At 44.4% G+C, this 14,235-nt stretch overlaps 2 protein-coding genes across 4 annotated transcripts in view; both read right to left on the reverse strand.

The window, feature by feature from the left end:
- The window catches only part of LOC308580783 (tripartite motif-containing protein 10-like), a 109,698-nt gene that overhangs the window by 26,335 nt on the left and 69,128 nt on the right, over positions 1 to 14,235 (reverse strand). The gene's annotated exons all lie outside the window — the stretch shown is intronic.
- Positions 682 to 12,996, reverse strand: LOC308580803 (E3 ubiquitin-protein ligase TRIM39-like). Of its 3 annotated transcripts, none has more exons than XM_081182985.1 (8): positions 12,676 to 12,996; positions 10,633 to 11,122; positions 10,060 to 10,155; positions 9,527 to 9,757; positions 8,641 to 8,663; positions 7,740 to 7,858; positions 7,585 to 7,614; positions 682 to 1,278 (listed from the first exon to the last, which is right to left on the reverse strand). In XM_081182985.1, exons 2-8 carry the CDS (start codon positions 11,044 to 11,046, stop codon positions 758 to 760), a joined length of 1,434 nt encoding a protein of 477 aa, XP_081039111.1. In that variant the 5' UTR covers positions 11,047 to 11,122; positions 12,676 to 12,996; the 3' UTR covers positions 682 to 757. The 3 variants fall into 3 exon arrangements, with proteins under 3 accessions (XP_081039111.1, XP_081039112.1, XP_081039110.1); XM_081182986.1 differs by lacking the exon at positions 682 to 1,278 and adding an exon at positions 3,188 to 5,975; XM_081182984.1 differs by lacking the exon at positions 682 to 1,278 and adding an exon at positions 3,189 to 5,975 and having other exon boundaries at positions 7,555 to 7,614.

Here is a 14,235-nt window from a genome sequence, read left to right on the forward strand (position 1 = left end):
GTGTTTCCCTCTCTGGAAGGACTCCACTGCAGAGGGAATTCTGGGAAAGGGAAGGGAAAAGAAAATTCCTGATTTTGTTTTGTTGTTTCTGTGGGATGTGAAACACAAGAGCAGTCAAGTACAACATTCCAAGAGTGAACATGTTTACACATGGAGAGGGATGTCTGTCCAGCCAGCAGGTAAACTTCCTGTTCCCTTCTGGGCTGGGACAGACTTCCTCTGCATGTGTCTAGAGGTGGGCGTGGCCTCACCTGTACAGGTAATGACAAAAGCACAGGGCAGGGCAGCCATCTCCCTCTCTTTCACCACATGCATCGAAGAAGCAACATCTACTGAGTGAAAGATGCCCTCTTGGCTCTCAGCCAAGAGAGGACAAAGGGACTGTCTTCTTAAGAGATAGATTCCAAGTGTATGTTACTTCATTAAGCTTAAATCTGCCTTCTGGGATCTGACTGTGAACAGAATGTGAGTAAACTCTTTTTATACTTTTGTAAAAGACTGTGTCGTCTCTTCTATTTTATGAGGAGATAAGGGGAAATTACCAGAATAGTTATTATAGAGGCTTTAGCGAGCCTGACCAAACTTAAAATAAAGGGGAATGTATTACTCTGCTGAAACTGAGAAACTTGTTAACACAAGTTGGATAAGGATATAATCAGACAATATATCCTCTCCTGCATCCCTGAACATTCCCAGTTTCCTCCAAGTGTGACTGGAATGACTCCTCAGGGCATCTGCAAAGATGTCAATTCTACTCTTAACAGGAGATCCTGAGGTGGGTTTCATTTTTCCACAGAAAAAAGAAAGGGAGGAGGGTCTCTCCAGAGAACGAGGTTCCTGAGAATGTGTAGAGTTCAGCTCCCGAGTCTGCGTCAGAAAGAGACACATATCCCCCTTCATAGTCCAGAGTCACTCGGATCCTCTTGGGCTCCTCACTCAGGGACAGAGGAAAGTTATAAGGGGATGTCCAGGCCCAGTACTTGTCAAGCCACTTCCCCACAGCCCAGACGCCTCCCTTAGGGCTTAAGGAGAAGTAGCCCTTTCTCTCCACAGATTTCCTGGCAACCCCCACAGCCCACGATATTCCACTTTCTGCAGTGACTTCCCAGAAATGTCTGCCTGCTGTGAATCCCTCACGTCCCAACACACAAGGCATGTCACTGAATCTCTCAGGATAATTGGACAGGACTTGACATTTGCTTCCCTTTCTCACACTTTTCCGATCCTCGGACAGGATGAGACTGGGATGGGCTGTGTCTGGATCCAGAGTGACATTTGCTGTTGAGAGAAGATGAGGGAAAGAGAAGAGAGGCAGAATCAGCCAAGAGTCAGAGACGGACATCCTGATCCAAAACAACACCAAGAAGAAGCAGATTCCCTCTCAGATAAATGGGACTTCCTCACGTTCCATTCAGGATTGGGACCCTCCCCTCTTTCTCCCAGACTAACCTCAGATTAAATACATCCCTGTGGGTTTTTATCTACTTCTTTTTGTTCCATTTTACTCGACATATTTTATTGTGTCCCTCCTGTCAATTCAGTTACCCTTCAAGAAGCAAAACAGCCCAGAAAATATTCCCTCAGCTCTTCTATGCAGTGAAGGGGAGGAGGGATGGATGGGGGCAAGAGGAGAAAAATGGTCCTCCTTTGAATCTCTCTGTGTGAATTGCCCATTTGGGGCTTTCAGAGGCTAACATTGAAATCAGGGGGAATAAATCAATGTATGCAACCTAACAAATTCCCTTCCTGAAAACACACCTGCATTTTTATATCTAAGAATTTTGAAACTAGCTGCCCAGAGACAAATTTTAAATATAATTGTTTTAATTGGTAAACAACGAAAATAACATTGTTTTACATTATTGCTTTCCACCCTATGTTTTTAGCTGTTCTTATTTTTATCCATAAGTCAGGGGAAGAGGTGGGATATAAATTAATAAAAATATAGAAAAACAAATATATAAGTTTGCTGTGTTTATAGTATATTTGCCTGCAAGCTGGAGTGGAGTCCCCACCAAAAATGGTCCTTTCTATAGCAACCCTAAGCTCTGCACAGGCATAGAACCCAAAGATGTGACTGCAAGGAAATCACAAAGAGGAACTGAAGACATTTTTTTTTTATTTTGGAGAGTGTTTCCTATGTAATTTGAGATCCTGCTAATGCTTGATTTTAATCATGGTAATGCAAACATGATTTAAATTCTGTTAATTCATTTGCATTAATAGCTTATTTGTATTTTAAATTTCTTCTTATACAAACTCAGGTTACAGACGCTTCAGGTTGCGTTTTTTTTTCAGGTTATGGACCCGCCGAAACCCGGAAGTACCAGAACAGGTTACTTCTGGGTTTAGGGGGTCGTGCATGCGCAGAAGTGCCGCTGCGGGTTGTGAACGTGCATCAATAGAATTTCTCCCAATCCCTAGTTTTTGGGTTTTAACTTCTTAACCGTCATCCAATTCTGTGTGCAAAAAAGTACCAAAAGCAGACTTTTGATTGTGCAGTTCACATATATAGTAAAGGTAAAGGTACCCCTGCCCGTACGGGCCAGTCTTGACAGACTCTGGGGTTGTGCGCCCATCTCACTCAAGAGGCCGGGGGCCAGCGCTTCACATATATAGCTCTGCTTATAAGTCCTTCTAAGACATTGTGCCAAATAGTCACACATACAATATCTCTCAATTCCAGCCTGTTACCCCTTACCATTTCAGAGAAGGTTCCCTTTGGCACCATGGAAGAGAAAGAATTAAATTTACCCACTTACCACCCAATAGTCCCCAGGCTTCTCCTCAGCTGCTAATTGCTTAATTAAACAACAAGCATGTAAGCGGTAACCATACAATTAGCCTAATTTGGACCAGATAATGACTTCAATGGGTGAATCTGTTGAGAACTTCCCAAGAAGAATCCACAGATCTTCTGTCAAGATCCAGAGTGATTTCCTACCTTGCATTTCCCTTCCCAAAAGCCTCCTCCAGAGGAATCACCTTGCCCACTTGGAGACTCAACTTCTTGGTTATTTTTACAAATGTTAGTAATAATAATAATAATAATAATAATAATAATAATAATAATAATAATAATAATAATAATTTTATTGTTTACATGCCACTCACTGACTGGGTTGCCCCAGCCACTCTAGGCAGCTCCCGACAAAGTATTAAAAGCACAACAAAACATCAGCCATTAAAAACTCCCCTGAACATTGCCATCTTCAGATGTTTTATAAAAGTCAAATAGCTTAGCGGTATCTTGAGCAGCCTCAATTGATTTGCAGTGCTTTCCATGCCTGTATACTGTGGTAGCATGTTGTCCTTAGCGGGTGATGTCTAAATTCTTCTATGAATGAATAAGAGAATGCAAATCACTGTCCTTGTGAGGGAGCAGCCTCTGCTTCAAGAAAGAAGTGCTTAGCAGAGACCGCTCTCTCTTCCTGGCCTGGACATAGGAATCCCCTGCTCTGCTCTGGGATCTCATCTGGCAGGGAGCTGACTTCAGGCACCAGGCCCACTGGCGGACCAACTCTGCATTTCAAAGATGTCTGCAAACATGACACGAAGGCTGACAACATCAACCCGGCATTTTGGAATCCCTTGCAGGTGATTGCAGTGCCTAGAGACTAACAGGTCACGTATCCACAGCAGTGGCCAAAGAAGGAATGACCGCTAGGAGGAGCATAGAGAGATGAAATGCCCTGGTTCATCTGTAGCAGCACAACTAGACGCCTTCATCTGCCACGGTGACACAAAACATGTCTCTCCTGCATCAGTCTCTACAGCCACAACAGGCACTGCAATCTTCCAACAAGCTTGACCACACCCAGAGACGCACTTCTCCATTTCCTCCGAAGAAAGATGGATGCCAGCTTAGAATATATTAAAACAGTGGGTAGAATGGCGTGAAACAAGGCTGCATATTGGCTCCCACACTCTTCAACTTGTACAAAATGATATGGTGCCACACCTAGCACTGGCGCAATCCCCTGCCCCATCAATTAGCAATAGGAAGATATCTTGTCTGCTATATGCCAATGATGTGGTCTCCTATCACTCTCCCAATTAGGTCTTTAAAATCTGCTTACAGCGTTTAGCATGTATTGCAAGTGGGTAGACCTTGTCGTGAATTACCTGAAGACCAAAATTATGGTCTTTGGATCAGCAGAATCTGGAGCAAACACGCTCCTTCCGATATCTGGGAGTTCTCTTCACTGAGACGCTATAATGGAAGGGGCACATTGAGGCTACGAAACTCAAAGCGCAGAAAGCTTGTGGGGCATTAATGGAATTCTATTTTACGGTGGGTGGCCAGTTACTAGAACCTGTGCTGAAAATCTTTGCCAGCAAAGTGGTTTCCCAGATGCTCCATGGAGTAGTGATATGGGGCATGGACCTAAAGGCTAACAAAGCCTTAGAAATAGTGCAGAACTAATTCCTCAGAAAAGTGGTCTCGCTCCCCAACGGGACCCCAGAAGCTGACGTGACAACAATACAGGCTAGAATTGATTCCCTGTGCCTAAATTATGTGAAAAGACTTCAATCTCTTTTGGAGGAGAGATTCCCCACTGTGTCTTACACAGAACGGGAACAGACCAAATGCTGGAAGGCTGGCATCCAACGCCTCTTGTCCCAATATCAATTACAAGTTCTTCAGGTGACCACGAAGATGAATAAGAGGCAGTTAAGAGACTGTCTCTTTAGGTCCGCTGCAGAAAGGGATCTAACCATGATTGCTTTTACCAAGAGCTCACCATGGCTCCCACTTATCAAAATGGAGCATGTCCGAGCCAGATACCTGACAAAGCTCCCACTTGTCGTAGTAAGAATCGCTTTTACAGAACTACGATTCCAATCGATGCCCTCGGCGGTGTTGGATGGACGGTACAGCAAAGTACATTACGAAGAGAGACTCTGTCTGTGTGGAAAACCCTGCGTCGAGGACCTGTGCCATTATTTATTGCAGTGCCCGTTATACATAGACCCAAGAGACCAATTTATAAAACCTCTGTTTACGAATGGAACACATTTGGATAGGGTGGAAAGGGTGAAATGGCTGCTGAGTGACACCGATGAGAAAATAAAATAGTTATATGAATTCAAGTATATTAAACCATAATTATTAAAAGCCACGGTAGGGGGAGGGAGAAAAATGTAGGTGATGCTGAAAAGACCCTCTTTGGCGGAGCATCCTACATTTAGGACCAAAAGGAAGACACCATGCAAATTATAAAGGGCAGACATAGGCAAGTTGCTGGACTACATCTCCCATCACATCTAAATTCAGTGAGATTACTCTCTGAGGAAGTGTGGAGATGGGGAGGCTGCATTAGCAAAGGGTTGATTAGTTGAGGCGTCACAGACGGGAAGGGAAAAGAAAACCCCAGATTTTGTTTTGTTATTTCCTCCGAGTGTGACTGGAATGACTTCTCTCACAGGGCATCTGCAAAGATGTCAATTCTGCTCTTAACTAGAGATCCTGAGGTGGGTTTCAGATCCCCAAAGATGAAAGAAAGGGAGGAGGGTCTCCCCAGAGAATGAGGCTCCTGAGAACGTGTAGAGTTCAGCCCCTGAGTCAGTGTCAGAAAAAGACACACATCCCCCTTCATAGTCCAGAGTCACCCGGATCCTCCTGGACTCCTCACTCAGGAAACGAGAGGAACAAGGGGAGGTGCAGGCCTTGTATTCACCATTCCACTTCCCCACAGCCCAGACCCCTCTCTCAGGCCTTAAGGAGAAGGAGCACTTTCTCTCCACAGACTTACTGGCAACCCCCACAGCCCACCATTCCTCACTTCCCACATTGACTTCCCAGAAATGTCTGCCTGCTGTGAACCCCTCACATCCCAACACACAAGGCTGGATATTGAATCTCTCAGGATTGTTGGGCAGGGCTTGCTCTTTGTCTCCCCTTCTCACACTTTTCCGATCCTTGGACACTATGAGCCTGGGATGGGCTGTGTCTGGATCCAGAGTGACATTTGCTGTTGAGAGAAGATGAGGAAAAGAGGAGAGAGACAGAATCAGCCAAGAGTCTGAGACGGACATCCTGATCCAAAATAACACCAAAAAGAAGCAGATTCCCTCTCAGATAAATGGGACTTCCTCACATTCCATTCAGGATTGGGACCCTTCCCTCTTTCTCCCAGCCTAACCTCAGAATAAATACCATCCCTGTGAATTTTTATCTACTTCTTTTTGTGCCATTTTACTCAATATATTTTATTGTGTCCCTCCTGTCAATTCAGTCACCCTTCAAGAAGCAAAACAGCCCAGAAAATATTCCCTCAGCTCTTCTATACAGTGAAGGGGAGGAGGGAGGGATGGGGGCACGAGGGGAAAAATGGTCCTCCTTTGAATCTCTCTGTGTGAATTGCCCATTTTGGGCTTTCAGAGGCTTACACTGAAATCAGGGGGAAGAAATCAAATCAGACAACCTAAGAAATTCCCTTCCTTTGCAAACCTCCAGCATTGTTTTCATGCAACCATGATATCACTACTCATGCATTTGTTGTCCTAAAGGAGGCTAAAGTCTATCTGACTAAGAGTTAAAAGATTTTGACCTTGGCAACAGTGACTGCAGCTGCGAACGGAGGATCCTCCTTCTTGTCACCCCCGCAAGTATGGAACCCAGGGTGTGACTCCCCCCCCCGCCCCCCCGATGCGACGCCAATGGGGGGGAGAGATTACCCCCCCCCCCGAAACATATTGCCACCACAGTCACAACCTTCCCGACACAGCCATGGCCAACAAAACCTTTTAATCACGGTAATCTATACTTGATTTTAATTCTGTTAATTCATTGTTTGTTAATAGCTTATTTGCATGTTACATTTCTTGATGCTTATTTACAATGTATTGCAGTAGAACAATTGGAAAGAATTCCCGCTCACCCCTTCCCAACAGGTGGGTGGAGTTTGTGGCCCCGTGCAAGGCGACCTGGCTGAGTGCCATCCACCAGGTAACTGTGTGCTCAGCCCACCCCCGCCTGGCGGGCCAATGGGCTGCTGGTGGTGTGTGTGGCCTGGAGTAGGTCTGGAGGGCTAATTTCTAAAAAATTATATTTAAAAAGCTGACAGGAATCCGTGCCTAGTGAGTTCCAGAATCTAAGGAGATATTGAGGGTCCCTGTTGAACAGGGGATTAGCGGGCAGCTCTTTGTGCAATTACCTTGTTGGTAAATAATCAGCACGATTAAAACCAACAAATTAGAAGACGGGGCGAAATGCAACAGGGAAAACCTCCTGGATGAATGGAGAAGACTGAAGTTGCTCCTCATAGATAAATTCAGGTACCATATTTACGTGAATTTAATGCGCTATCAGATCTAATGCGCACCACAATTTTCAATACCTTGAAACCAAAAAAAGTATTTGCGGTTGAATGTAAATGTGCAATCAAACGTAATGGGCACCCTAATTTCTGCAATGTAATTTGACCATAACGGTGCACATTACATTCAACTAAATACGGTGTTTTGGGTGCGTGGACTACTTGTTTAATTAGAATAGAGCAAAAGAGGCAATTAACAGTCCAATTATAAAATACCACTCCCCAACCCCACCTTGAATTTGGTCCTTAACCCAAAATTTTCCTTTCTGAAGCAGTCCGGATAACAGTGCATCTGAAAAAGCAAAGTAATATAAAGTTTGAGAAATAGACTTTTATAACTCAAATAATTTCGCAAGAAAAATTTCACCTCATAACATATTTTGAACTAATAAAATCCCTGCAGCCATTCTTCATTACCTTTTATTTTCTCCATCCCAAGATATACAATGGGATTTGCAGCCCTGAATTTTAAGAATTTCCTCTTCAATTCTAGTGGGGAAGTGAGTGGATTTTCAGATGCCCCCCTTCGCTCACACCTGATGGGAAAAAGACATGTTAACCCATTTCAAATCCAGAATTTCTGAGAGCAGCAAAAGAAAGGAACGGAGAGGAGAAAAGAAACTGTAGAAAGCCAAGAGGGAGAGACAGAGGAATGGAGTAACAGAGAGGGGAAGATTCCTCCTTACAAGGGACTCCAAAGCCAGACAACTGAGGGCCAAAGGAGCAGCCCTTTGTCTGAATCTCTTCACTTACATCCACTCAAATGGAGAAATAAAATGAAATCAAGTGATACCATCCTGCTCAGTTTTTTTCCATTCCAGCTGCATTGCCTGCAACATGCAATAAATATTTGCAGGAGATAAAGATGGTTGCTGTTGTTGACAAAAGTGAAATGTTCCTTCTATCCTGGCATGCTCTGTTCCATGGGGTCACGAAGAGTCAGACACGACTAAACAACTAAACAACAACATCAAGTGACACCTTGAAGTTATATATTGCAACTTGGATATGTTCAGGAACATGGTAAACACCCCAACTCCTGCTCCCCGTTTTTAGCCCCACTGGTGACAAGTAACTGTGTGGGACTCTGCGGAATAGTTCCACAGATGGTCCATTGGACAGGTGTCTGTGTGGGACTGAGTGAGGCAGCCATCACAGAGTTTGCTGTTGGTGTGGCAAATCTAGATACTGTGAAGTATTATCATTAGTATTCATTTCATTTCTATTCCACTTTATAATCTTCATATGATATTTTTTCCCCGTTTACCTGTGAAGTTTCAGGGAGTGATATTAATGGAGATGAGCAGGATCCCCTTACCTCTGCAAAGTTCTTCTAATATCCTAGAAGGAAAAGAGGAAACTCAGAATAGAATTCACTATTTGGATTTGATATCCCGCTTTATCACTACCCTAAGGAGTCTCAAAGCGGCTAACATACTCCTTTCCCTTCCTCCCCCACAACTTCAGAGAAATGTGACTAGCCCAAGGTCACCAAGCAGCTGCATGTGGAGGAGCAGAGATGTGAACCCGGCTCACTGGATTATGAGACTACTGCTGTTAACCACTACACCATACTGGCTCTCAAAGAACATCTAACCAAGATGATTTTAACTTACCCCACCTTTCCATATCAGGTTTCTGATGCAGCCCTTGGCTAGCGCTTCCCCCCAACACTGCCATTCCGTGAGGGGGCCAGGGGCATAGTGACAAGACCCCTGCCAACAGGCAGGGTGAGATCCCTGTGTGGGATGCCTGGCTCAAAATCATGTGCCTGGGGCTAAGGTCCCTCTGGCCCTCCTAATGCTACACTCCTGCTAAGAAATGCAAGCCCCACCTCTGTGCCCCATTTGACAGCAGTCCCTTTTACCTGACCTCCTTCTCCGTCCCTCCCCCTTTGGTCCAACATGGTTCACCCTGTAAAGCTCCATGTCCGAGAATTCCCTCTGTTACTCCTATGGAGCTTTCCCTGTCAGAACCTGCTCTTTAAAGCTGAATCGGGCCAAACAGCAATGCACAGAAAGCCCAATTTGCCATTGGTTGTGCTTCAGCTTTAAAGAGGAATTTTGTGGGGGGAGTGGGGAGGGGGAGAAACCTTGGGTAGGGACTGGGAAAGCACTGACCTGTGCCTGGAAAAAGTGCAGCAAAAGCTAAATGTGGTTAAACCATTAGAGAGGCACTTTGGGCTGTTCCTGCCACAGTCTCACCTGCAGGAGTTCACTCGCTGGCTGCTGACTCTTCTCCTCCATCTCCCGGATGCTCCTTTCAAGACAGGAGAGTTCCTCTGAGAGTCTAGCCAGCTGCTCCTCCCTTCTTCTTGTGATCTCCTTCTCCATCTCTTTTATTTCATTCAGCAGACGCTTTTCTTCTTCTTCCAGAAACTGGTGCAGTTGTCTGAACCTCTCCAGTGTATTCTGCCTCTCAGTTTCTCTTAATCTCTGCAAGAACCAGGAAGAAAGATGAAAAGAGGAAGCCAGAGTGTTTTGAAACAATTTTATGGTAAATCACTCAGCAATGGGGCTACATCCTGACTTGGGACTCAACTACGCTGCACTAATATATGCCTTACAAACATGTGACACCAGGGGGCCCCTATAGAGTTGTGATCTGTCCCAATGAAAAATTGCACTGAGAACTATTTTTTTTAATAGCGGTTTTATAGTGTTTTCCATATCAGTATAGATCCAGCCTTGGTCCTTCAAGTATACTTGGATCTCTTAGTAGTAATTGTCACACTTACATGCAGGCTGTTGCTTTCTTCTCCTACTTCTGCTTCATAAGCCAGAATTTTCTCTCTCTCTCTCTTCAAATGCTCCAGGCGATCACAGATGAGTGTCTAAAGAAAAAACAAAATATCAGCTTGGATAAGGACTGGGAGTGGTATTTTACATATATTTAATTTTTGTGGCCCCTCACTATTAGATTTTTATCTAATAATTGCTCTGGGAGCTTCTAGGGTTTTTTTGCTGTACGTTTAAAATTCAAGGGTCACTTGAAAACTTTCATTCTATTACTCTTATTAACCAGCATTATTATTATTATTACATTACACAGGAACCCTTTGGCACAAGTGCAGAAAAAATGTGCTTTAAAAAACAAAATCACATTTTAAAGAGTTGCCTTTGAAGCAGAACAAAGTGTTTGTTTCTTTTTGAAAAGCACAGAGACTAGGCCCAATTTTTTATCCACATTAAGGCGCAGATTAGCAATTTATTATGTTTGCTTTATAGCCACATTGACAGCATATTCTGTATACAGAGACACAGAAAGATGTGAAAGCGTTGTGTTAGCAAGTGTCAAAATGACTTCCTACCTTGTATTCCTGGGCAACCTCTTCCTTGAGAACCACAGTGTGCGATTTATGTTCTGGGGATCGCTCACAAACGAAACACACCAATTCTTCATCCTCTTTGCAGAAGAGGTGGAGTTTTTCCTTGTGTCTCTTACACAGATCCTTTTCCCCTTTATTTGGTGACATGAATTTAATTTTTTCCACGATATTGGCCAGCTGCCAATTGGGGCGGAAACTCCCTCTCTGCATCCGGGCTTTGCAGATGGGACACTCCAAGTCCCCCACCTGCATTGGTTCCCATGTGTCACAATACTTTACAATGCAGTCCCGGCAGAAGTTGTGGCCACAGTCCAAGGTCACAGGGTCTGTCAGATACTCCATGCATATGGGGCATGTGGCTTCTTCTCCCACATCCGTGGATGAGGATGAGGCCATGATAGAGGAAGAGTCTGTGGCTTTGTTGAGATGAGAGGCAGCAGGATGGGAATGAACTTAGGAGGGGAACAAATACCTGTAAGGTAAAAACTATTCAGTATTAATCGTTTTCACATCCTTCCAGTAAAACTAACTCTGCATTTCACTTTCTTATGAAACGTACCGTCCACAATTGGTCCTGTTATACAAATTTTAAGGTGCTCGTACATAGTAGGCACACACTCACCACGGAAAACCAATCCTTCGGCCTTCAAAAAATTAGGAAATACTCCCAGAAAAACTAGAAATTCTATTTGAGTCTAAACTTTCTATTTGAATCTAAACTTTCTAAAAAGTTTTGTTTTGGGTCCCCACACTGCCTTGCAGGGCGGGGGCAGGAGGGGGAGGACTCTGTTGCAACAGACATCAAATATTTTCTTTGCTTTCCTCCACTGGTTCTTCCCTCTCCTCATTCTTCTCTGACTGATAATGGACTTAAGGGATCCTGGGGCCCTTGATGGAGAGATGGGCTTTAAAAGTCAACCCCAAATTTTTGTATAACAGTCCCACTGCCTGAAACTGTAAAACCCAAATGAAAATCAGTTTGCACATTCATTCATCATTTACCTAAAAAATCACCTAACAACATATGTGCCCACTTGACAGCTTTGATTGGAGGAATTGGGACTTTTACTGGTGCCACATAATACCTGCCCTACATCTGTCAGAACTCAATCATTTAGTGTGGTGGCTCCAAAACATTGGAACTCCCTTCCTGTTTGATCCCAAAGAGGCACCTTCTGAGTCTTCTTTTCAGTTCGTTGTTTAGACAAGAGAACCCAGATGATTACAATGTTTTTATGGCTTTTCATTTGTTTTAGTCTATTCTACTGCGGTTTTAACTTTTTGTATGTTTTAAATTATAGTTTTAATTTTTAAGGGATAATTTATTTATTTTTTATCTTTTTCATAAACTGCTTTGAGGTTCTTCTACAATCAGGCAGTATTTTGTTAAATAAATAAAAAATCTGTAGCCAAAGCCATTACAAAGTAAAAGTAAAAAAAATGATGAAACACGTTCATCAGTTAAAATAACTATTAAAACAAGGCAGTCTGTCAAATGAAAATGTGCTCTGCTGAAGAATTGAACTTATCATCCCCACAAACCTTCCTCCTTAAAATTGCCAAGTTAAAGCAAAACAGGTCACCTTTTCAGAAATGTTTGCCTGCTTCATGTATTCACTATCCAGCAGAAAGAATAATGGAGCTCCATGAAATGTAGAGAGGTCCCTCAGTCATTGAGTGGGACATAATCTCACATTCATGTGCAGGTCCGCTTTCCTGGCGCTGCATCAAGAGTGGCCCATGAATGGCACCGAGGTGACAGACAAGGACAGAAGCAACTGCAGGGCTCCAAGCCCTCCTTTGGGTGCCCAGCCAACACCTCCATTGACACCCATGGAAGCTCCTCTCCCAGAGCTAACAGCATTCCCATAGGTGCTTGACTTTCATCTGAAAGGTGGGGGAAGGCAAGGAAGAGGAACAGTTAAAAGGCTCTTCTGTACGCATTGGGAATTGAATGAAAATAGACCTGCTTGGGCCAAGGGCAGCCTGGGAACATGCAGTGGGGTTTGGTTGTCAGATACTCACCCCCAGAATAGCTTCTCTTGTGGGCAGGGAGATGGTGTACTTGATCAAGAAGTAGTTCTGGGGTTGCCTTTCCTTCTTCTTCCCGGCTGTTCCTGCTCCTGTGTCCTTGCTCTTTCTTTAGGGAGGGGCAAAGGGTGTGCACTTTGTACAGCTGTGACAACAACTTGCAACTGTTCTTTTCTTCTGCGGGGAGAGCTCAGCTTCCTTCTCCCCCTCCATCTTCTCTCCTCCTAACAGAACACCCATTTGCTCACCACCTCATCTCACTCCAAACATAAACTGCTCTTTTTCAATAATGAAACGAAAAAAACCAGGCCTCTGGTATATATTTATAATTGTATAAAACAAAGCCATCCCCCCCCCCCCAGCAAACAGGTCTTTTTATCAGCTATCATAAATGTGGCATTGCTTGGTTAATAAATGATAGCTTTGAACTTTGCCTGAATGCTCCACCACACCCATTTTGTTCAGGATGCAGAAAAAGAATTCTTTTTTAACTTCCTGCTTTGGACCCCCGACTCTTCCCCTCCTGCATAGTGCCATCAGGGAAGCACTTTAGGGCAGACCCGACCCCAGGAACCCACTTGGGGGTCACACCCACCTCTGCTTCCTGTTTGCAGCTGAATTGGGAAATTGACATTTGTTCCTAATTCAGTGGGTTTTCCTAGGGAAAGCAGAGGGGCAAACAAGAAACTGCTTTGACCCATACTTGGAAAGCATGGGAGAAACTTCTTTCCCTAGCCTGCTGTAAATCATTGGACAGTGCTGTTTCAGTCCCATGATGGGGTCTGAATCCCGATTGGAAGGGTGGACTGTTTCTCTGCATTGAGGGCAGGAAGGCTATGGGGCCACCCCCACCCCCCAAATACTAGCTCAAGCAGCCTCAGGAGAAATCGTGCCCACACACAGTGGTCACTTGACCCTTAAAGTAATCCAGGCAGATGGGACAAGTGGCTTCAGCACAGAGATCCTGGACGGGACCCCCAGGAGCAGCCATGGCTGCTGCCTCACAGTGAAGGCACAGCTGACTTTCACTTTCTCAGTTCTCAGTCTGTGGGAGTTTCCCTGTGTGCAAATGACTCGCCATCTCAGGGCTGATGTGCTTGGCTATTGCTGTTTTTATCCTGGCAGGCCTGCACAGCTGCTTAGCAGTGTCTTGAGCAGCCTCAATTGATTTGCATTGCTTTCCAGGCCTGTATTCTGTGGTAGCATGTTGTCCTTAGCGGGTAATGTGTAAATTCTTTCATGAATGAATAAGAGAACGCAAATCACTGACCTTGTGAGGGAGCAGCCTCTGCTTCAAGAAAGAAGTGCTTAGCAGAGACCGCTCTCTCTTCCTGGCCTGGACATAATAATCCCCTGCTTTGCTCTGGGATCTCATCTGGCAGGGAGCTGACTTCAGGCACCAGGCCCACTGGCGGACCAACTCTGCATTTCAAAGATGTCTGCAAACATGATATGAAGTCTGACAACATCAACCCGGCATTTTGGAATCCCTTGCAGGTGATTGCAGTGCCTAGAGACTAACAGGTCATGTATTCACAGCAACGGCCAGAGGAG

Source organism: Podarcis bocagei (genome assembly GCF_964188305.1).
Source record: "Podarcis bocagei genome assembly, chromosome: 2".
NCBI lineage: Eukaryota > Metazoa > Chordata > Lepidosauria > Squamata > Lacertidae > Podarcis > Podarcis bocagei.

Coding starts and splice junctions, on each gene's coding strand:
- LOC308580803 (XM_081182984.1), bottom strand. CDS start 11,046: ATGGCCTCATCCTCATCCACGGATGTGGGAGAAGAAGCCACATGCCCC. Junction 8,664..9,526: donor CAGCGAGTGAACTCCTGCAG/GTGAGACTGTGG, acceptor TTTTCCTTCTAG/GATATTAGAAGAACTTTGCA. Junction 7,859..8,640: donor ATTAGAAGAACTTTGCAGAG/GTAAGGGGATCC, acceptor TTTTCCCATCAG/GTGTGAGCGAAGGGGGGCAT.